At 43.6% G+C, this 23,715-nt stretch overlaps 1 protein-coding gene across 1 annotated transcript in view; it reads left to right on the forward strand.

Moving 5' to 3' along the window:
- Window positions 1-21,740, forward strand: part of LOC146869119 (chitotriosidase-1-like) — a 69,519-nt gene extending 47,779 nt beyond the window's left edge. The window contains exons 9-11 of the mRNA XM_085615060.1: window positions 9,531-9,647; window positions 17,063-17,192; window positions 21,421-21,740. Of these exons, the coding sequence (XP_085471186.1) occupies window positions 9,531-9,647; window positions 17,063-17,192; window positions 21,421-21,674 (501 nt within the window). The 3' untranslated portion in view covers window positions 21,675-21,740. The remainder of the gene's footprint in view (window positions 1-9,530; window positions 9,648-17,062; window positions 17,193-21,420) is intronic.
- Window positions 21,741-23,715: the final 1,975 nt, after the last annotated feature.

Raw genomic sequence — 23,715 nt, forward strand, 5'->3', positions numbered from 1 at the left:
AAAACTTACATTGGATTATCCTGATAATGGGATGCTAGTGAAGGAGTTTTAGTAAAGTAGGCTGCCATTTAGGACTGTTAAGGATAAATCTAGCAGCTGAATTGCAAGAGGAACTTACCATAGTAATTAGGGTATTAAAGTATTTACCACTCTTTTGCAAGCAGTGGAAGGGATGTACTCAAATCATTTTTGAAGGGATTCCTTGAGAGAGAAACAGGTGGCAGATTGGGAGGTGGTCTGTGGGGCAAAAGAGAGATTGGCATCAGTCCTGGTGCCCAGATCTTTGGATGCAGGATGGTTTGGGATGATGGCCAGGCTCTTTTGGACTCCAGGAAAGACAGTCTTCAAAGATCACTTGGAATAGGGCATGCTGAATATAGTGGGACTGAGGGCTGAGTCTCGCAGAGGTCTGATGGGCAGGTCATGTTGCATAAACTAAGTTTCTGGCTTAGCTCTACAAGGTTTGATTTCACACCTATGAGTGACACAAGTGAACTTAGCTCAATGTACCATACTGGAATGTGAAACTCAGGTTTTTGCAGCCCCGCAGAACCTCGCCCAATACGCAGTTGAAGTTGCGTCAATGCTTTTGGGATTTCGAGTACTTGATTGCCTTCTGTTTAGAGAGTGCTGCTATTGCATTTTGGCTCCCACAGGCCCTCTCCCTGTATTAAGAAACTAGTAGGTCAGCTGGGATGAGACCTGGTATGGACCACTGCCTCTTACAGGGCTGGTGGAAAATGCTGGTATCACTTACCCCTGCACTATATGGGGTTTAGACTAAGGGCCTGATTACGACTTTGGCGGTGTGAGCGTGGGCTGTCACAGCCGCACCCCACTCCGACACCACCAAACTTGACTGCCTGCCATATTACGAGTTTTTTAGTGGTCTGGCAGGCAGTCCTTTGGGGGTCCCAGGGTGGTGCCTATTAGAAAGGCACCACAATGGGAGCACCAAAGCCTGTTCCTGCATGGCTTGGACTGAGCAGTTCATGCTTTGCAGGAAAGGGGTGCATGCACACAGGGGTGCACACCATGTGCCCCCCTGCATGTATCCACAGGCCCAGAGGCAACAGATGGCCCTTTTGGGCCCCCTTAGTTTCCTAACTCCCAGCATTTTCATGGCATGAGCATTGCCATGAGAGAGCTGATGGTGCTTGGCAGTGCCACAGCGGCACACGGCGCACGCCAAGCATATTGCTGCATCAGATCGAGACTGTACCACCAGGGATCGCAGTTCCCCGGTGGTGGTGGCGGTCCCATGGCGGTCTAACCGCCAGAGTCATAATACGGTGGTCAGACCACCACCATGGGTTGGGCGGTCCACGGACCATCAAACTCATAATGAGGCCTTAAGTTCCTGTGCAAGGGTTTGGTTTCACTCTTCGAGTCGGAGTACAAATCAGTTTGATCACAGAGAGGTAAAAGGGGGGAATTCTTGTGTCTATTGGTCATTAAATGGTGGGCGATCATGATGGTGTTGTTCCTAATTGTTATTAGATTGTCTAGGGTGGGACGGGCAGGGGGAGTTTCACAGTTGTATTGGTGTTGGTGCTGGATTTGATATGTCATGCATTGTTGGGGTTTATGAGACTGCAGGGTGGGGGGTGCAGGCACTCCAGACACTCACATGGTGCAAGACTATAAAACAATCACATGGAATGTACAAGGGCTTGGAAGCCAAGTAAAATGAAATAGAGTGTACTCCTATTTGCGGCGAACAAGTGCGGCCATCGCCTGTCTTCAGGAGGTCCACCTCACAGAGCCTGGATCGACTAATTTACGGAAGAGATGGAGGGGGTAATTGCTTTTATCAAATGTCTCCTCTTATGCACGTGGTGTGGCTATTTGGGTGGCTCCTGTGGTTCCTTTCCACCTGCTTTATTACGAGGCGGACACACAAGGTGGACATGTGCTGGTGCAGGGGTTATTAGACGGGGTGGATATAACATTCTGAATACCTACACTCCCAATGTTGATGACGGGGAGTTCTTCCCAAAGATGCAAACAGTCCTGATGGGTAATATGGTGCAGCGACTGTTGTGGTGGGGGACTTCAATTGTGTCCTAGACCCAGTTATAGATTGACGGCCAACCAGCGGTATGACTAAACTAGGTATGGTGGACACTCTAACTGATGTTATGAATAATTTGCAATGTGTAGATGTGTGGAGAGATTGTTATTCAACAAGGTGGGAATATTCCTGCTATTCGGCCACACATATTACTTACAGCCATTAAGACCGAGCCTTGGGTACATCCAATATGCAGCTGGATATACAGAAGGTAGTCTACCTGGGTAGGTTCTTATCTGCCCACTCCCCCATTACTGGAGTGGAATGGTGCCTGGACGCAATCTGATAGGAGACTTTGACGATTGCTGATGAAGGCATTGCTGGATGTGCCATTTAGACAGGCCCTTGGTGAAAAGATTACAGAATATTTGAAGTGTAATTGGGGCACCAAGACGAGCAGGGGCATGGAGTGGGAGGCGCTCAAAGCTGTTATATTTGGGTAATGCTTGAGTAGGATAAGTGGTCTGCGTAGACAGCTGCAGGCCGAACTGGGGGACCTTGAGACGCACTTAGCGGAGGCCCAGCTGTTGGATGATGAGAGCCCAGATGTAGCTGACTCCTTAGTTGATATCAAAAGACGCCTTGGGGATACATGGGACAGATAAGATAAGACGGGAGCACAGGCAGAAACTACACCGAGAGGGACCCCGAATGGGTAAATGGCTAGCCTGGCTACTTAGGAGAGAGACAGAGAAGCCCCCCATTATGACGCTCCGCCGTGGTGACGGAACCATGGTCAATACACACCGACTTATTACTGAAATCTTGAGGGACCACCTAGTAGACCTTTACGGGGGAGGTGTGACTGATGATGATGTGACTAGGGGTGGGCAGAATTTGCGTAGTCGTGCTCCGCAGAGCTCTGCGAAATGGTAAAAAATCTACACGAGCACGCAAAAGTTCCGCGAGCATGCGGAATTGCTTCTTCCGCCCGTTCGCGATGTTTTTTTCCTGTTCTCGAACGCTGTTTCCGTGCTTGGGGAGAAATATCTTGCGAACACGCATTTTGAAAGCGCGAACAAGCAAAAAATTCCGCGAAGCCGCGGATCGCGGAATTTTTGGCAATTACGCGTTCTCCTCAGAATGCAAAATTACCCAAATTCAGCCAGCGGAACGGAATTTACCGCCTAGGCCTAGACGTGACAGTGTCAGATTAACCAGCAAGTATGGAACTTTCTGATTGGCCATCCCTCTTACGAGACGAGCTAGAGTCAGATATTACTCTTGAGGAAGTGAAACAGGTGGTTACTGATATGAATTACAGAAAGTTGCCCGGACGTGACGGCTTTCCGGTAGAGTTCTACCAGGCATATGAGCGCAGCTGGCGGGTTCACTGTTAAAAGTATTTCAAGAGGCAAGGGGGAGTGGTGTGTTACCCCACAACACTTGGGGAAGGGGTAGTATGTTTGGTGCCCTTGTGGGGGGGCGATGTAATGGATCCATCATCATATAGGCCTCTCACAATGCTGAATGTGGACATGAAAGTATTGTGTAAACTGCTGTAGAATTGCCTGCCAGCTGCAATGGGAACACTGGACCAGTGTGGTTTTATACCGGGACGTAGCATGGCCCTCAATTTGTGTAAGCTTGCCCACGTCATACATGAGACCAGCGTTGATAATGCAGAAATGGCACTTCTGTCTGTAGATATCACTAAAGCATTTGACACAGTAGAATGGGGTTACTTACAACACATCCTAGAGAAGATGGGCACACACCGCTTCAATGGATGTATGAGAGCCATTAAACAATGGATGAACGATAACAGTCTTATGCTTCAAACAGCTAAGACTGAGGCTCACCTTTTTAGCAAGGAGTTGGTCTTTTGGGATCAACACTGGTGGCCCCAGATGCTTGGCTCTCCTCCCATTCCAGTATCTTCTGTCAGGAATCTGGGAATAATCTTTGATCCCAGTTTGTTCTTCAACACACAGATTAATAAACTCACCTCCTCTAGTTTGGCGTAAGATCAGGAAGATTTTTCCATTCGTCCCTTTTGAACTCCAAAAATCGGTGGTCAAAGCCTTGGTGTTATCAAGGCTGGATTTTTGTTATGTCTTATAATTAGGCATTCACCAGCTCTCTCTGAAGAAACTTCAGGGCCTACAGAATGCAGCAGCAAGGCTTGTAAAGAGAATTCCAAAGTTCACGGCAGTGTCTAGGACATTACGAAAGCTTAACTTACCTCCGGTGAAGAAAAGAGTCAGTTTTAAGGCCTTATGCGTGGCTCGTAAACACTGTACAGGGATGGCACAGCCTACTTGAAAAAAGTGCCCAGTAGGACTCTACATTTGACTAATTCTAGGACAGCAATGTCTGTAAAATCAGAAAAAAGAATTGGGGAAGTGGGAGTTTTATTTACTTCACGGCACAACGGTGGAATAACCTACCTGAACACCTGAGAGACCAGTCCTTTGTTTTAGCTCCAGGAAAGAGCTTAAAACTTAGTTATTCTCTTGCTCAATGTGAATAGATGCAAGAGGTAAGTCTGAGTTTTGCACTCGTTGTTTATTCAGTACAGTAGATAGACATTAGTGCCAAGATGCCATTGGCATTCAGAGCGCTTTACAAATCAGTGTTAATATCTCTGGAACCAGGTAGTCTAACTTCTGGCTTCCTGAGTTTGATGGGCACAACACTTCTGAGTACATTCTGATTACCTTATCTTTTACTTTCCCACCAGGAATATGAAATGTCCTCATAAAAAGAGTGAAGCAAGTCATCAATTTCCTCATTTTTGCCACGATCTCAATTGTACAGGATAGTTGAACTGCATTTCTTTCATTTTATACATGTGCGTCAACATTTGGATGTTGCCCCAGAACCCAGCTCTTTGTCTCAATAGCTTGCTGTATTCATATTTATTTATTTAACCTGGGTTTTGATTTCTTTGGAAGAATCCTAGATGTGTCTATTCTCAAGATTTTGACTTCAAATTTTCAATCCCCTTACTCTCTAATTTAACATTTTCTTTCGCAACATCCCAACACTGAATATAACCCCCACCAATAGCTGCTATAAAGACATCCCATAATATTGGCATGGATGAACATTATGCCTCATTTTTGTGCAAGAAACTAGTAATAGCTTCTCTGGTAGTTTTCAAGTCTACAAGACATGGTTTCATGGAAACACAAGTCATCAATGGGAGGACTTCAACCAGCACAAAGGACACCGGTAGATGTAGCAGGTTTGGTAAATAAGGAACCTCATCTATCTGATTAAGAAGGTTGTTTAAGTACTCATGGACAGAAAGAAATAGTTTAACCATCTGAGCATTAGCATACCAGCTGCGCAACCAGCTGCTCAAAAAAAAGCTTCACCAAGCAAGGTTTTCAATTTAGAATCTACTATTTAAAGGGAAGTGCCGTTAAAAGGACGTGTTATCAGAAATAAAGCCAACTCACTGAGAATAGCACAAAATGGTGTCCATGGTGACATGCCCAGAGCCAATTGTGTCCATCATGTTTCGGTGTTCCAAATTGAGAACCTCACCAGTATTCAGCCCAAAAAGTCATAGTAGGACGATTTTGTCCTCATGGATCTTCATGACTGGGGTCTCTGAAAAACCCTCATAAGCATTATAAAATATGTACACTTTTTCTTAATGGGAATAGCTTTCCATCTACGAGAAGCAATATGAACCTAAATAGCCTAGATAGTTAAATGTGACAACTATCTTATTTTTTTTTACAATTAATAGGCCTGGTGCTAGCGTTGTTTTTTTACGAGGCAACATTTTTGGCCTTTTGTTGTTTGGTGAGGGAGGCTTTGTCTGCATACATAAGCAACCGTGTAAATTCTTCCCCATTTTTAGGAGTGCAGGTTCCCCTTCACAATACAAAGAAGAAAACCTGAAGGAAAGATATTTAAAAAGAGCTACTTATTCTGTTACTGAGACTTTTTGTTTTTCAAAATTATTGCCAACTGGCCCTTTGCTTTCAAACTTTCTTTTGTCATTTCATCCTGATTAAATTGCACTTTACATAGTCTCTGTTCAACCAACAACCTTCTACACCTCTCCCTGTTGAGCGTGGATTCTCACCTGCAATCGGGGTCTGGGTCTTCTGTCCGATGTCAGATCGATTGTTTCGAAAGCCACAATGTCACCACACACTAGAATATGTGGTAGGCGAGTGCCCCTGAGGGGCCTCCAACTTTGTAGGAGGAAAAATTCAAAGTTGTAGATAACTTCCTTGCTGGATGAAGATTTCAAAGGACTGAAGAAACCAGAAACCAGGAGTCCAAATGTGAAATTGGTTTGGAGCAAAGATCCAGCATGTACTTTTTCCCCAACTGGTTTTCCCTCAATATTGATCACATACAGTGTAGAATAAGATTATCATTAGCCGGCCTCTTGTCATTGGCTAGATCACTGGGATGAGGGATAAAGCTATCAAAGAACGCACATAAAAGTTGTACTGTTATTTCATATAAACTAAGCTTTCTACAAGGATTCTTTTGTCTCCTATAACCCTTATTGTTTGTGGAAGATAGGCATATGACATGGGGGAAATATTTGTTTAAATCCAAAAGGATAAACTTAAATATAGTTACAAAAACAGGAAGTTTTATGTACAAAATGATTGGCTGTCACAGAATTGTGGAGTTAAGGGGGGAGCAAATCACCAAAGAAACCTCCATGAAGCATAACCACATTCTGGTGCATTAAGTGCTCATGCAATTTATGGCAGCGATAATCAATTCAGGAGACATAAGATGCACAAAAAGTCCCATTGCTTGTTACAGATCGTCCATATGATTAAAAACGCTTTAGTCCACAAGCAAGTTGCTATAAAAGTCCATCTTATCAATCTTTATCTCCTGTGGTAAGATATTCCCTTTCAGTCTTTTACAGTGCTTCCGGATTTTCATTTTTTGAGCGTATGATTTGAAGCTTTCGCAATCAAAGACAAAGTTATTAAACCACCTCTCTTCAACACCAAACATTGGTTGAAGGTACAAGTGACTCTCACCAAAGGAACTCCTTGTAGCAAATACTGCTATGGCCAAGGCTATTCAACTCCATTGTGATGAATCCACCGGTATAAGAATTGCCGCTCCCCCATCAATCAGTCTCTCCCACTCAACCATATTCAAACCCCTCCAACCAAAAGGTCTCAACAGCATCTAGGTCACCAAGAAAAATAAGAATAACAGAACAGAAGACAAGACAGAACAAATATGAATCCCTCTACCTGGAAACATAAGAGATGATCATCTTCATTCCAGGGGGCAAACCAGAGCTTTTAAACAAGGTAGGAACAATTTGCTATTGTGACAATATTCATAGGTTACATTTGCATAACATCATACATGGAAAATGGAGGATCTGTTACTGCCATTTTCACAATTTGTAGATTTCTTTAGATTACTCAAAAATATGTCCGCTTTCCTAAGATTGTCATGTAGATTGGAACCAATGGTGTGTTTCAAGATGTAGCACATGATGTAAACAAGATGCTACTAAGCCCCAACTTCAAACAATCCTTTCTCCTTCCACTTTGTTGTCAAGAAACTGTACAGGTTTTCCTAGGTTGAAGTTAAAAGTGCCTTCCCTTTCTATAGTCTTCTCTCTGGATTCACCTCCAAAGCCATATCTCAGATTCATCCCAATCTAAGCTCAGCTGCTGTGCATCATGGCTGAAAGGACAGAAGAAAAGCAATATGATGAGACCAACCGTGGCCGTGTCATAGCGCTTTGTTTGTCTTTACTTTAAGCCATTTTGTACAGCAGCCCGGGCTGCTGTGACGCATGTCGAAATAAACATTGCCAAAGCCAATAGGCAAAACCTATTGGCTTTGCCAATACTAGTTTGTTGCTGCTATTGTTTTTATTTTGCTGATTCCATGTTTTTGTAAGTTATGATGGAGTAAATGGGTGAATAGTATCTACATTTCTCCAATCAGTGAGGAAAACACTTCTAAATCAATGTGCAGTAAGGATGGGCATTGCCTACGATGATGCACGTGCCGTGTCCTTTATCAGTGCTGTTCAGCACAATTAGATGCGGACGAGATGCCTTTGTTCACAGAATTGCTTCAATAAGTTAAAGAAGGAAAACGCAGAATAGTTGTACTGTCATTTAATGCCAAGGGTAGTGGCTTGAGGATTCTGCAGTTAAATATTATTGAAGTTTTATTGTGAGGTTATACTTGGAGTACAGTTAACGATCAGTAACTAGAAGCTTTATTTTAGGCCTATTTAGGACTATCCAGGAGTGGCCCGTGCAGGTGAGAGCAGTGAGGCGGTGGGGCTGGTTAATGGGGGGAATTCGACAGACGACCATGAGGGAAAATTAAATAAATAAAAAATAATTTTACCTTGTCGTCGTCTGTCGAAATCCCCACAGCCCTACTGCACTCACATGCACAGGCTGCAGCTGGGACTAGTATTGTTAAATGGGCTCTGGACATGCAGGATTGTCATCCCTTTAAAGCTAATGTATGCAACCTTCATTGACCTCTCCAAAGTCATCCAATTTATATCCAACTGACCGTGGCCTTTACAAATTGATGTATTACAAGTCACTTACACCAATCTCTCCGACATCCCAGGGGACAGAGGGCCTTGCCTCGGCAGACCACACATTTACCAATACTGAGAATACTCATGCGTATATTTTCATCCGCAAAGGTGTGGCCGGCATCTGCTATACAATGCATGACCCCATTATAACTGGTCTTTTGCTAAAACAAATCGCAAATTTTATCATCATTGTCCTGAATTTACCCTGTGTGTCTGAATCAAATGGTTCATACATTGATCAATTATTGGAAATCCTAAATTGTGCTAAGTACGCCCTTGATGTCATGGACCAAGAGCCTATCATAGCATCGTGTAAGGCTTTTGATACAAAATTTGTGACTTTTTCTGAAAAACGAGGATTTCCACATGGGAATCTTTAAAAAAGTAAATGGGACCATCGAGGCGATTCCAGGGATTGCATTCTACTGCTATTAATAAAATTTGAGGTGTCAAAAGTGATACAGATTTGTGCTGTTATGGACCTTCCTGCGCTACAAGTCTACCATTGTGACTTTTAGGTGTTTGATCCAAAATTTGACACTTCTTCAAAAATGTAGGACTTCCTCCTCAGAAGTTTAAATAAAATCCACGAGGCATCACACCTGAGACAGGTCTCATACTTAATGATTGTTTTGCAGACTCCCAGCTCATCTAAGTTATGTCTGGTGAAGAATAAGTCTGCATTGTGAAGCTCCTGGAGTGGTTTGCTGATATACTGAAAAGCTTTCAAAGATAAAGACTGGCATCATATCGGGGGTAGCAAGTGCGATATAAATGCAATTACAATACAATAAAATACAATACAATATCTAGTTTTAATAAACTGGGGATATCGATAAATGTGGCTGATGGGAATCAATATTAATGTTGCAGGGCCTCCCTCATTGTCTTATTTTCAGATTAAGTGATTGTTTACTCTTTTGGTAGATCTGCCCCTTTCTGGAAGGTGCAACTGACAACTGGGAAAATGTCAAAAAGGTGCCCTACGCCTACAAGGGCAACCAGTGGGTGAGCTACGACAATGTGCTGAGCTACCAGTACAAGGTGAGTGTGCCACCTCACTCTGGGTCTTGTAACACATGGATTACTTACTGGTATTTGTGTTAGTCTGAGTCTCTTCTGCTCCCTCATTGAGGTCTTGGAAAATATTCCCCACTTGGGCAAACTCTGGACACAGGGTAAGGTATGTGTGCATGTATGTCTACTGTGTTTGCAGTTCTAGCATTTGAACCTGAAATGTTGCTGCTGGGGGTTTGTGTTTCATCTCAGAACTCTGTAGGGAAACAGATAGAGTTTTACACCCTCCTCACTCTATTGTAACCTCAACATGTCCAAAGCCTGCAGGACCCTGGTCGGGAATAGAGCACTGTTCACTTATTTTAGCAGCTGTGTTGGCAGTCTGTCATCCAGATGAGGCCTCTTGGCATCTAGGCCAGCAACATTCCAGCGTTTTCATGATATGCCCCCGCCCAGGCATCGCGCCGGTATTTTAGACTTCACGTAACCCTCAGCCGGATGCCATATTCTTCACAGAGACTTGTCCCTGGGATTCCCCACCTCTTGATGTTACTCTGGCTATCCCTAAAGGTGAACTGATCAAGCAGAACCTGCACTGCTACCTGTCAAACTGCTGCAGTGGACGGCATTGAAATGACCGTCTCTGTGCTATGCCTTAGTCCCATTTTGTCTTTCTCTGGGGGCTCTTATTTACCAGCCCCCAGGTGAATGAATCAACTCTTTAATAGATATAATTGCTCCCCATATAATGAACATCTCCAATTTTTCCATTTTAAGGTCCTAGTCGTGGGCCGCTCCCCATGCAGTAGAGTAGCATTACTGGAGATACAAAATCAAAAGTTAGTGTACCTTATACTCACAGTCGGGCTCTCGTTGCACACCGGTACACCCTGCAGTTGATATTCATGTCCCAATAGAATTTGTTGTATCTTTACAAATTTTCTAATTTACTAATTGGTTTTATATTTACCTAATTCATTGACATCTTTTTTTTATGTTTTATTGCACCACATAGCATTAATACTATTTCTCAGCTGATCATCGTTCTTAGGTATTTCTAGAGTGTCATTAGGTGTAATTGACAACTTTTTGGAACTTCACAGAACTTCTCTAGTAAGAAAATTTCGCTTCAAAAAGACTTCTTTGCTTGCGCTTTTTCCAGCCAAACATTTTTATGTTTGCTAATTTGTCAACAAAAAGTAGACCCGAAATTCACTACTTCACTCTCTTCCATCACAAAAAACCACACGGCAAGACCCCACCATCTGACTGCACCTTTACTAAACAGAACACTCCCACCATCTCCATCTGTGCTCCATCTCATCCCCCCTAATCCATCACATATCCCTCATCCTTCACACACACACAGTCTCTTTGCCACAGCTCCTCTAGCTGGTCCTCTACTACACAGCACAACCATCGCTTATCATCAACTGCTGAGTTTAGAGCTCCAAAGCTAGACCCTCATGCGCCTCCTTCTATCCGCACCACATCCTGTTTTAATGAATGCAAAAGTATTGCAGATTCTCCTTGCCAGTTGTGAAGAAGAATCCTGATTTTATTAAAGACAAGGAGGCGATTTAGTATGCCGTCTACTTTCTTACTATTTATTTACGGGAAACAACCTTTACAACGCAGTCATTACATCGCACTACCTTTACATAACAGTCATTGCATCGCAACATCCTTTACATCGCATGTCACTACAACGCATGCATTACATCACAAGTCATTACAATGCATGCCAATACAACGCATAGTACCCTTACACTATCGGACACTTAACCTACTGTTGCACTCACTGGAGTTAGAATAGTAATTATTACCCCTATACTATCCAACACTTACCTTAAATGTGATGTAATGATATGCGTCGTATAGGTATAATGCGATGTAATGGAATGCATTGTAAAGGTAGTTTCTGAAAATGCGATGTAATGGCATGCGATGTAAAAGAATGTGTTGTAAAGGATGTTGCGATGTAAAAACTGCGTTGTAAAGGCATGCATTGTAAATGTATGCATTGTAACGTCATACATTCTTTATTTACAGCTTTTGAAACCACTACATATACCATAATGTATTTCAGTTTTCAAAGCCATAAATATCAAAAAGGACCAAAAATGCTAAGTCTATATAAAGGCTATTAACCACTGGGTCCATCTCTTTTCTTGATGCAAAGAAGTTAAAATCTGACCTTTCTAAGAAACAAAAATAATTGAAGTCTAAAACATAAACAAACAACGTCGTCCAATCCTTTCTCAGATTCCATTTGTGGTCCACATAGTGGCGTCCAAAGCCACTTCCAAGCTTGGTTGGTCAGCCTCAAGGTTGATTTGATGGTGGTGCACCAGATAACAGAAAAATAATACAGAGGTAGCATAATACTCACCTCCTTATCTTTAAGAAAATCAGGGCTCAACTGAGTAGGAGAATCTGCAATACAATTTTATTACAAGAGAGGAGGCTCGTATTATATATTTTTAACACATAATGACTACAGTTGTTGCTGCATGTTCTATCGGCTTGCAATAGAAAGCCATAAATGTTGAAACCCAAGATCAACCGGAAGCTTTTAGGATATCTTCCAGACTGGAACCCACCCAAAAGTCCTTAGAAGCCATTGCTTTTCTAGTCGAATGGGCACCAAAATAATTTGTATCTATTTCAACTAATGATGTGTTTAACCCACCTACTTAGTGTGTGTGGAAGAGAAGAGGGCTTACGCAAGGTTATCAATAATTGAGGAGCTTCTGTCCTCAGGTCTTTAGTTACCGCCACAAACCCTCTTAAGGCATCTTACTACACACAGTTGTGGATGAGATTAGAAACGTGGAAAGTGTATGTATGTATGTAGATCATAATGTCGTACGGCACAGAACATTAAACTGAACACGACCTGGAGAAAAATCATTCTATCAGTATCCAAAGCTCTAACATCTGAAACTCTTCTGAATTACACCAGACATAATAGCATTACTAATTATCAAACAGAAGTTTAAATTGTAAACTTTCATTATCTATCCATGACTCAAATGAATTTAACACTTTATTCACATCCCACATAGAAGCATACCTGGGCTTGTGAAGGACTAACTATCTAATCCCTTTCTTCAATCTACATACTAAAGGATGTTCACATACACGCTTTCTCTCCACCTTTTCATACACTACTGAAATAGCTGACCTGTATCCAATAATGGTTCAATGGCACTTAACCACTGCTAAGGAAGCCAAGACCTTTAAATTGCCAATCACATCCACTGAAATGGGATACATACCCCTTTCCAAGCACAAGGAACAACAGGATCCCCATGCTGACCTATATGATTTAAGTGAATCCCGGGCCCATGATGCTTTGATGTACCCTGAAACATCTTTTGAAATTCCTAGTAAGTCTGTGAGTGGCCTGAAAGATTGAATGCATTTAGCTGTAGATTGCCTCATATGGCGAGACTAAGGATCTGAGCCGGCAGGATCTTCAGAATGTGCAGACAAATTGGGAGCATAATTGGATAATCTACTGATATCCCCAATAAGATTGAATGACATGGGTAACTTCTCCAAAGTGGGGCGACCACTGCTATTCGCACCAGCTGGTGGCGTATCTGAGTCAGACATCTGGAAATCATTGTGAATGGCGGTAGAGCATAATGACTTCCACCTGACCAGATCTGAAGAAACGCAACCATAGTTATAGCTACCGGTTCTGGTCTCCAGCTGAAAACATCGTCTAATTGTGTAGTCCTATATTATACTATAAATAAGAGGGAGAGAAGAGGTAGAATAGAGGGGGGGTCATCCTCCTCACACTCATGCTATGCAAATATTAGAGAGCCCAACTCCGCTATATGGATTGTGTCGGCTTCTTTATCCAAACAAGCAATAAATGCTTATTTTAAATATGTAGAACCCTCACCCACCAGGGTTACCCCTTGGTAGCATGCTTCATCATTTGGTTTCTTCCCATTCTGCTGAGGAACGGGGCCTGCTGCCAGCAGTGGGTTACACGGGAGAACAGACTGATATCTAATGATATGCAAGACAATAGGAGTAGGGGTTATAAGCGTTAAAAATATCTGGCTGATTGCTACTGTGATTTTAATAAATGCTTCAGTCGATATGATTGGAAGTGGAAAAGCAGAAGTGGGAATATTATAGCCCTAACTTCCTCCTAAAAGCTTGTAAATATGTTTCCGCCACCCGTCCCTGTGGCTTTCGTCAAGACCGAACAGTTCACTCCCTGAAACCACTCCTTTAATATTTATGTGATTTGTGCACAATACATTCCTGTCGCAATGCCATACGTGCCAAAGATTTGTTGTCACCTACTTGGTGTTCTAATTACGTTGGTTCTGAAACAATAAAGAAGTTTAGCGATGATTGTCCCAGGACACTGGGAAAAGACTTGTGTGTTGTTTATCCAGCAGAAAATTCAAACGCCATATCCTCTAATGGTAATACTTGCCGTTATCTTTAAGCACCTTGCCGTATCCAGCACATAAAAGATCCAATATAATGGCACGATCATCCGGTAGGTGCTATGTTCCATACTGAAGTGAACACTTTTGAGTTTCACAGAGGACGTTGCCCTAGTGCTCAAATATTCACACACATCACACCATACACATGGTGCACAATACATACATGTAGTAACACTTAATAGTGCTCCATAGGTCCACAAATCCAAGACAAACCTGTAGTTATATTGTGTATGTGCATGAAAATAAAGAGGAGTAAACAATGAGGAAAGCATTTTAGCCAGAGAATACTCCTCTCATTCCCGTCACATCAGGGTCTGCACGACTGTGCTGTACTTACAACATCAAGATCCCCATCAGGCTTTTTTTTCGCTTATTTGAATAAAGAAGCCTACACAGTCCATAAAGCAGAGTTGGGCTGTCTAATTTATATATCTATATATATATAACGCTTTTCCTATGGAAACTAGGTCCTAACTATAACTACTACTGGCGACCGCCAGTAGGTAATATATATATATATATATATATATATATATATATATATGTATATATATATATATAAGCTCCAAAGATTCCTCCGTTTTCTGGAAGGAAAAAACGGCACTCACGGGGCTTCGTTTCAGCAGATTTTAATAATTTAAACCGAATGCAAACTGTTTGCATTCGGTTTAAATTATTAAAATCTGCTGAAACGAAGCCCCGTGAGTGCCGTTTTTTCCTTCCAGAAAACGGAGGAATCTTTGGAGCTTATATTGTGTGCGGTACACCACCGCACTCGGCACCCGCCCGCAACGAGTGACTCGTATTTTTGGTGTACTTGGAGCGACATATATATATATATATATATATTACCTACTGGCGGTCGCCAGTAGTAGTTATAGTTAGGACCTAGTTTCCATAGGAAAAGCGTTTTTTGTTTTCTCAATAACTTTGGCGCCTGTTGACGAATCTTCGTGAAATTTTCAAAACTCGTATGTGTATATATATATATATATATATATATATTAGACAGCCCAACTCTCTCTATATATATACACACACACATACACACCTGACTGACTGCATACAATATATATATATTTTTATATTCACTGAAAAAAGCATACGTTTCAGGGACGTTATAGTTAGTTGGACATTTCCCTCTAGGTCACAGCAGATGCCGCCGCATTACTGGGAAGCATGTCGCAGGGCGTGTCGCGGCCCAGAAGAACCATTGAGTAATCGCAGGGACCCCGAAGCGCCTCGCATCGCCGGAGAAGAGGAGCGATGTCGCATCAGATGCCGCCGCATCACCGGGAAGTGCGTCGCAGGGCCTGTCACGGCTCGGATCATTGTCAAAGCAACTTGCATTGCCGGAGAAGAGGATTGACATCGCATCAGACGCCGGCGCATCACCGGGAAGCGTGTTGCAGGGCCTGTCGCAGCTCGCATCATTGTTGAAGCAACTCGCATTGCTGGGGAGAAGGATCGACGTCGCAGCATACACCGCCGAATCACCGAGAAGCGTGTCGCACGGCCTGTTGCGGTCCGCATCGTGTCACATCAAGAAAAGACACCATCTTTGTTTCATTGCACTGAATCTTCATCGCACCACGGCGTTGCGGGCCGCATCGCCCCGGAAGCGCAGTAAGAAACTGACGCATTACCTCCCCTCGCAGAGAAGAACCGACGCATCCCCCACACAGCATTAGAGACCTGACGCATCACCGTTCTTGCATGTAAGGAACCGACGCATCACCTTCCCTGCAACACTTTCATTGTATAGCGTTACGCATCTTAAGGTACATTGAACTCAAAGTGTCGCATTTTAACATCTAAAGAGAATTAAGCTATTTCTACCATTTTAAGTACAGTATTGTGGATTTTTTTTGTCGTTTGTGGTCGTGTGATAAGTCTATAAAAAGAATACTTATTTTTATGCTACACCTTGTGTGGTGTCCATCTGTAGTGTTGCCCTTACCCTGACTAGACGCAAGGGCCCCTACTTGGACAAAGGTACCTACCTCTGCCAACTAGAGACCCCCAAATCTAACATAAAGGATCGATGAATACCAGTCTGTCATCTCATCCATCTGACCCGGAAGATATTCTGCTCCAAAAGATGTTTCTTGCTCTTGACAAAACCCCCACAATGCCTTGGCTATCTTCACTAGATGTCTCGATTTTGTACCCTGAAATGTACGTTTGCGACTAGTAAATGCGTTCTTACATCTGCCCCGAACCATGATGCAGATTCAAGCTGATGGGCGCTGGTTTGAATACTGTATCAAAAAAAGCACCCCAATGCCTCTTCAGGGCTATATAAAAGCAATTATATTAGCTATTTTGAACATGATTTTTTTCTATTTCTCACAAACTAAATGAAGTAACCAATGTTCAGAAATTTTTTAAACACTTTAAAAATAAATAAACTTCCTGAATGTGACTAACTTTGCAGGCTCCCTAGCAATGTTGATGATACGAATAGCACTATAGACCCTTCGTCTAATCGGGATGCAAACCGCCCAAAACATCGATTGAGAAGCAAACATCAGATTAAAAATTATAAAAACACGTTGCACATACAAATGTGGAGTTGCTAACAAAATCCATTAGGTAGTTGTTCCGTCTCTGGTGCAAATAAAGTATTCTGCTTTTCTTGCTGTGTTTTGATACTATGTTAGCATTGTTTGCCCTGTCACACTACACAGCAATACAAAAAAAACGAGTAAATGAAAATAATGATAGGGTCCGTGCAAGGCAATTCTAGGCAGTTGCCTGGATCACTATCAGATAGGAAGCACACATTTCTCATTAAAAAAATAAAGGAAATATGGCCCAGTTGCCAATTTCTACCCTGGCCATATTAGATTTGAGGTTTAACTCTGCCTGGTTATGTACCTTTGAACACGCACCTATTAAGAATACAACAAAATAAATGGATGGGTCTTTTCACAGCTTTTTTCTATGTATTTTCAGGTCAAGTTTGTGCGGGAACAAGGATTCGGAGGCGGCATGGTGTGGGCCATCGACCAGGATGACTTTGCGGGGACTTTCTGCAACGAGGGCCCGTACCCTCTTATAAACAAGCTCAAGGAGTTCCTTGAAGGTAATGAGGACACAGGAGTAGGAGGAACATCACAAAAGTGTTGAAAGTCCATGTTCAGCGTGGTGCCAATGTCCCGGCGTGACAACAGTCCTTCCGGTCTGCACTGGCTGGGGTGAAGCACAGAAGGGCAGGGTGCTGCCCGAAGCACTTGTGCCTCTCTTAGGGCCGCAGTGGAGTATCTAGCAATAGTGGCCGGGTGTCCCGTGGAATGGGCGGGGTAAGAGTGGAGAGTCCACCAACCTTTGGCTTTGCCATAGATCGCTGTCTCTTCTCGGTCTGCTGGGATGAATTATCCCCTGACGTCAGGCTGAATCCTAAATCTGGGGATAATTCATGAAACAAGTTAATTTCGTAGACAATCTCGATACTGGGAAACATCTGATACGGTTTGTTGGTAAATTCCAACTTCTGGTAGTGACCAGAAACCAGATGAAGAGGGTGGGACACTTCTGTCGCTACCTCGGCATCCCTGGCAGGCAGAGGCGTTTAAAGGCCCGGGCACAGTGGCTCTGGTCCATGCCCCCTCCTTTCAGGCCCGCCCCCTCAAAGAGCCAGCTCTGATCTGCAGAGTCTTGCCCTGGTGACCTGGAATAATTCCTAAACATTTTGTTTTAAATACCGTTACCGTTAATAAATTTTAATGTAGTTGATGTGTGCGACTTCATTACAGACAGTTTGTTGTTTTAATGTTTCATGTAATATTCATGAAAACGTTTATTTTTGAAGGAAATAGGACCTTCCATAGGAGAAATGGGAGGGTGTAATAGAGATTATTTGCAGTAGTATTCTCTAGCTGCTGCTGTGTAACAATATTGAAAACACACATCACCATCCCTGAATATTAGATGTAAACACATTCAGAATTTGGACGAATGTGCTTGTGCACTGCCAGTGCCCTGGCCAAAGAGGGCGTGAAAGAGCTGAAACCTCCTGAATACATTTGGCCCAGGGCCCCCCAAATCCTTAAAATGTCCCTGCTGGCAGGACATCACTCCAAACACACTGCCAAGGAAGCCTGGTAATGATCGGGCACAGAGGCCTCTTTAGGAGGAGGTAGGGACCGAACCCTGCACTCTCTTGAGGACACGGAGCCTTCGTTTGAGTTTAGTGAAGTAGGATGTCCGCTACACATGGTCGCATGACCCGTCCTCATACTTAAAGTGGCAGAGATATCGATGCCCTCTGCATGCAGGGGGCAACTCACCTGCCACGTGTTGGCAGATACCATGCGTCGCCCAAGGACCCTGGCCGCTCCTTCACTGGGACCTGGCGGTGAGCAGGGCCGGTGGCGTGTAGTTTGGGAGGCTAACCTCTGGATTCCCCTACAAGTGACGTAGGAAGGACTTTGGCTGAGTAGCTGCTGCGGGCCCTCCTGGACCAGGCAGCTGTTCCTTGCTCAGGACGAACCTGTGCTGTTCTAGGTGCAGCTTAGGCTTGTTTGCATTTAGAGTGTGAACCGTTTACTTGTGCGTGGCTGCTGTGTACATCGAGATCCCTCGGTGAAACAAACCATCAATGATGGACCAATTCTCTGCTGAAGCGTTTCCCAAACTGTGGGTCATGAGCCGATGTTTGGTGGGCTGCTAAAGTCCGAGCAATAAATAAAGACGCTTAAAGATTTGGTGCTTATCTTGTCACATTTAGGGGAGCTTCAAAGGGGGAGGTGAAATGTCGGCCACGTCTTTTGACAAATTGCTGCTTATGCTTTTAACATGTGGACTGGTATTTACTTTTCTTTCTCCGACTGTGAAGTGAGGGAAGTTTTTAAAGTGAATTAGGTGACAATCTTGCTCCATTGGACAGAGTTTGAAAGGAAAGGCAGTAGGATGTCGTATTTGCAGTGGTGGGCCGTGCAGGTAAGCGCGGTGGAAGGGGGGCAGTGGCAGGGGGGGTGGAAGTGACAAAAGACAGAATTGGTCAAACAAACAACTCGGCGATGCGGTGATCGCAAGGTAAGTGGTTTTATTTATTTATTTCATTTATTTGACCTATTCAGTCATCTGTCACTTCTACCCCACAGCCCCACCGCGCTCACCTGCACGGGCCGCGACTGCGTATTTTTGCAACACACAGCTAAATGTAAATACCTTTAAATGAACTGTATTCGTTCAGCAGTTAGGAAAGCAAAAATAAAACATTTTTGTGTAACTCTGAAGTGTGCTGCAAACAGAGATTTAATAGGATCAATAAAAATCTAAACACTTACTTAGCGACGCACAAACGATAAAAAATCACAGACATCAGGATTCCGCACATATTCCAGTGGCCCGGGCTATAATGCTACAGGACGGCATACATGACATCCGCCACATTTCAGACGAATTATCCTGCACACTAAACTCTAAATAAGGCCTTTTGTTTTCCTGCTCTTCAGAGATACTATTACTATGTAAGATTATTCCACGCTAATAATCCATTGAAGCATGACGTCTGTGCCCAAGCAAGGGTGGAAGTCTGTTTTATGATAATACACCAACGCATGGAAGAGTTGCAAAGGAAGCGGCTTCAATTTGTGATGTCTGGTTGAACTATTGAGTTCTCATTAATAATGTCACACAAGATAATTACACATATTTTTTACTGACAATATAGTTCAGGTTAAAAGCAAGTTCATCATTTCGGGAGAATGTTCCTGTTTGCAGCTCTTCCTGATTCATGTGCTCTGTGATTAACCCTCTCCAGCTAATGGTCTTTTGAACTAAGCTCTTGATGTTTTCCATTCTTGCTGGTTTTAGTGCATTTACATGTTTGAGCCTGTTTCAAATCACTGTTTATGAACATGCTGCAGCCTCCACTTCCCAATAAAGAATGGGTAACAACTGTACGACAGGCTTTGCTTGGCAGTGAAAGGTCATAGGATGTCGCTTGCTTCGAGGTGGCAGCCAGATAATATGTGTATGATGTCATTACTGGCAGCCATTTTGGTGAAATGACACTAGTCCTATTAATATAAACAAAATTCTCCAAATTCTGGAATCACGTTTGTTGTAATCAGTAATAGGACGCTGGTGAAATTGCTGGAGCACCCATTGCTTGCTAGACGTCATGTGACTAGGACTGTTTCACATATATCTGTAAATATAAATACCAGACTGATTCCCAGTGGTTGAGGAAGAGCTTGTTCTACATTTAAGGAAAGAGCTTGCTTGGGGACCTCTTACTTCAGGCACACAACCAGTTCTCAGTTACTCGGTGTCAAGTGAAAGAGCAATCTTCACTAAAAACATTGAGTGTAAACATCACTGGAGAGAGCCGTCCCTACTAGTCTGTTGCTTACACTGGAAACAGTTATATAAATGTAAATGTCATGGTACTTATAGAGCGCACTGTCACCAGACGGTCTCCTTGCGGTGTCACCTATCGGTTTCCTGGCGCTGATACTCATACCGCTGTGGGAACCCCTCCTGGCTTTCCCTGTGAAGTGTCCACTCCTGGGCACCCCCAGGGTGAAGCCAGGCATCCTTAGCGCTGTTGGGGCCGGTGTGGAGGCTAAGCAAGCTATTGCCCAGAGTTGCAGCGTGGGGCCCGTGATTAGAATAGGCACCGAGGCGAGAATTGACAGGTCCGAGGAAATTAAGCCCGAGCCCCGCCGAGGCGGGAATCGAACCCTGGTCCCTGGCCAGAACTCTGCAACAGGGTCTTCCGCTCTAACCATTGAGCCACACTCCTCCACTACCACCAGGTTAAAACATTTACTGCTCATCACATAAATGGAAGTTGAGCTTGGTGACATGTTTGTGCTGGAAACAACCCCAGCTCACAGATACACTCAGAAACTGTCCATCCTCAGTGCTGGTAAATGTAACTTAGGGGCTCATAACGGTACTGGCTATCGTTCCGCCATCGTAATGAGATTTACCCTCCTCCAAATTAGGATGGCGGTGGGTATTGTAGTGGACGCAAAGTCCGTCCGCCGCTTACCCGCTGGTGGCAATCGTAACACGTGCCTGGCGGGCAGAGCAGGGCCACTAATATGGTGGCGGTGCCTAGCAGGCACCGTCCGACATATTAGGATGTGGGAAATGCATGGCGGTCGCATCCTAATTCGCGGTGCGGGACTGCCGCAAGTCATGCGGCCGGTCCAAACACCGCGGGGATGGCAGCCGCCCGCCATCCTAATGAGCCCCTTAGTCCCTGGCTAGATCCTGGGCAGCGAGATTGCCAATAAAAACATTGCATAACTGCAATAAATCTTTTCTAATCAGTCTTTTCTTCCATTTTCTTGCAGCGCCTGAAATCTCACACCCAGATCCTGATGACACCACTACTCCAACCACCTCACCGACAGAAAGCACGCCCACTGCGCCCGTCAACCAGGGCTTTTGCTCTGGGAAAGCTGATGGCTTCTATGCCGATCCAGAAGACCCTTCCAGGTTCTACCAATGTGATGGTGGCAGAACATACCCCATGAAGTGTGCTGATGGGCTGGTGTTTGACACAAGCTGTTCTTGCTGTAATTGGCCGCCCAGGAGGGAAACTTGATTGATGGGTCTTTGGAGCAAAGATGCTGTGGAAATCATGTGCAAATAAATTCAATTCATCAGTGAAGTCTATCTAAAGTTCATAACTCGTTGGTTTACTCACGACCACGCTTTTTTCACAAACAGCAGTTAAGTCTAAAATCTATCAGGACAGGAATATTCCTAGTTTGGGCACTTTTTACATGCACCTGTGGGACTCTATTCTTCTCACATCCACAGTCACGTATAGTTTTCATTTGTCTTTAGGATCAGTTGATCCAGGTATTTTTATTGGCGAACATACACATGCAATATATAGCGTAGTATACTTAAAGTACTGCCAAACCTTCCTCACCAGATGCCTTATTTCGAGTTAGTATGTCAGGAGGGCATGGAGGGTGGAGAAGAGAGGCCTACAGCATCGCCAAAGCAGCATTACCAACTCGTGTTCAGGAAAGGGGCAGCGGCGCTTAGCAGTAATATGGCTGAATGCAGTAGTGGCCATAGGGTATGCACTACTAAGCTATAAAAACATGTAAAACTTCAAGATTTATCAAAAGTATAGTCAGGGGCTAGAATGCAGAAGATACAAAATAAAGTAAAAGAATGCAGTACAGGAAACACCATTCAAGTGTCACCAATAAAAGCTAGGATGAAAATCATGCTCCTGTCCATAATCAAGAACAGTCGCCCACTATTACATTGCTCCCTGTGGAAAATGAGGTGGGAGGGAGGCTGCAGACTTGAATTCATGTTCTACGTGAACTTCCTTAGTCACAAAAGTAAGACCTCCTTACCCATAAAAGAAATCGACACACACCTCACAATAGCCGGGTGAGACTGGACATCAAGGATGCAGTCCAAAGGAGCAGTATAAAAAGATTTCTACAAATTTATTCAAAAATACGCAAATAGTCACATATATCACACAATATACAATGTTACACAGATATTTAATAAAGCACTGACAATATCCAAAGTATATACAAAATTGATAACATATTAATTAAAAAAAAGTTTTTTAAAAACCATTGGCAAGTACAATCAAATGAACAGCAACATACATTAATAAAATTGGGAACAAAAAAGGACAGATTAATCCTATGAAGACAGGTGAACTTCCACAGCACTGAGAACAGAGGTCTCCTTGAAGACAGTCAAAGATTGGTGTGCGCGTTCTTGCTCCTGGTGCCGGGGGCTAGCTTAGGGTTGGGGTTGCTGTAAAATGTGGCCACAATGTCTCCTGTTCAAATGGCTCGAATGATTTAAGGATTAGGATGGCCAACCTCAGCCAACAGAACGCCCCTGAATGTGCTAAGGTGAAAAGGTATGGCGTAAAAATTCGTGTTCCTCTAGGGCCTAAGGAAGTGTGGTAGGTGCTGCCATATAGTTATTCCTGCTGGAACCCATAAAAAAGTACATCCCTCAATGGTACTCAAAAATGTCATCGTCCTCAGATGTAGCAGTTTATGATCAGTGTGCACATGGTCAGCTGGGTTGCAGAGTCATAATTCCTGGGCAGGTTGTCTTCATGGACTCATTCTTCTGCAGTTCAGGGTCAGGACGGCTTTAGTCATGTCTCCCTGATCAGCAGTTTCAGCTCTCACAGGCAACTCAAGGGCACAGCAGCAAGACTTGTTCTAACCTTGAGGGGGACACGGATCCAAGACCCTGGTCACTTCTCTCTCTTTAGAAGTTCATACCGATAGAAGCCACTGACTCCACAGGGGCAGGGTACATTTAAAAGTGGAGGCCCTTGCTGGCATCTCAAGCCAATAATAATGTGCCACCTTCAAGAATCACAACTCAAACCAACTATTGGAGGCACGCCTCTGGGCACTTCTACACTGGGGTGGAGGGAAAGCACCAACTAGCCGGAAGAATGTGTGTTAGAGAGACACTGTGCAGCCAGCCACCCCTTAGTGTCTCCCATTGGTGGGCAGCTCCCACGACAATACAATTCAATTCAATTTATTTATGATTTGGAACTCAGAAGTGTTCCACATAAAAACATATATCCCATTTATCAATTTATCCATCACTTAAAAAGGGAAAATTCTATT

The sequence above is a fragment of the Triturus cristatus genome, chromosome 1_1, assembly GCF_964204655.1.
Source record: "Triturus cristatus chromosome 1_1, aTriCri1.1, whole genome shotgun sequence".
Classification (NCBI taxonomy): domain Eukaryota; kingdom Metazoa; phylum Chordata; class Amphibia; order Caudata; family Salamandridae; genus Triturus; species Triturus cristatus.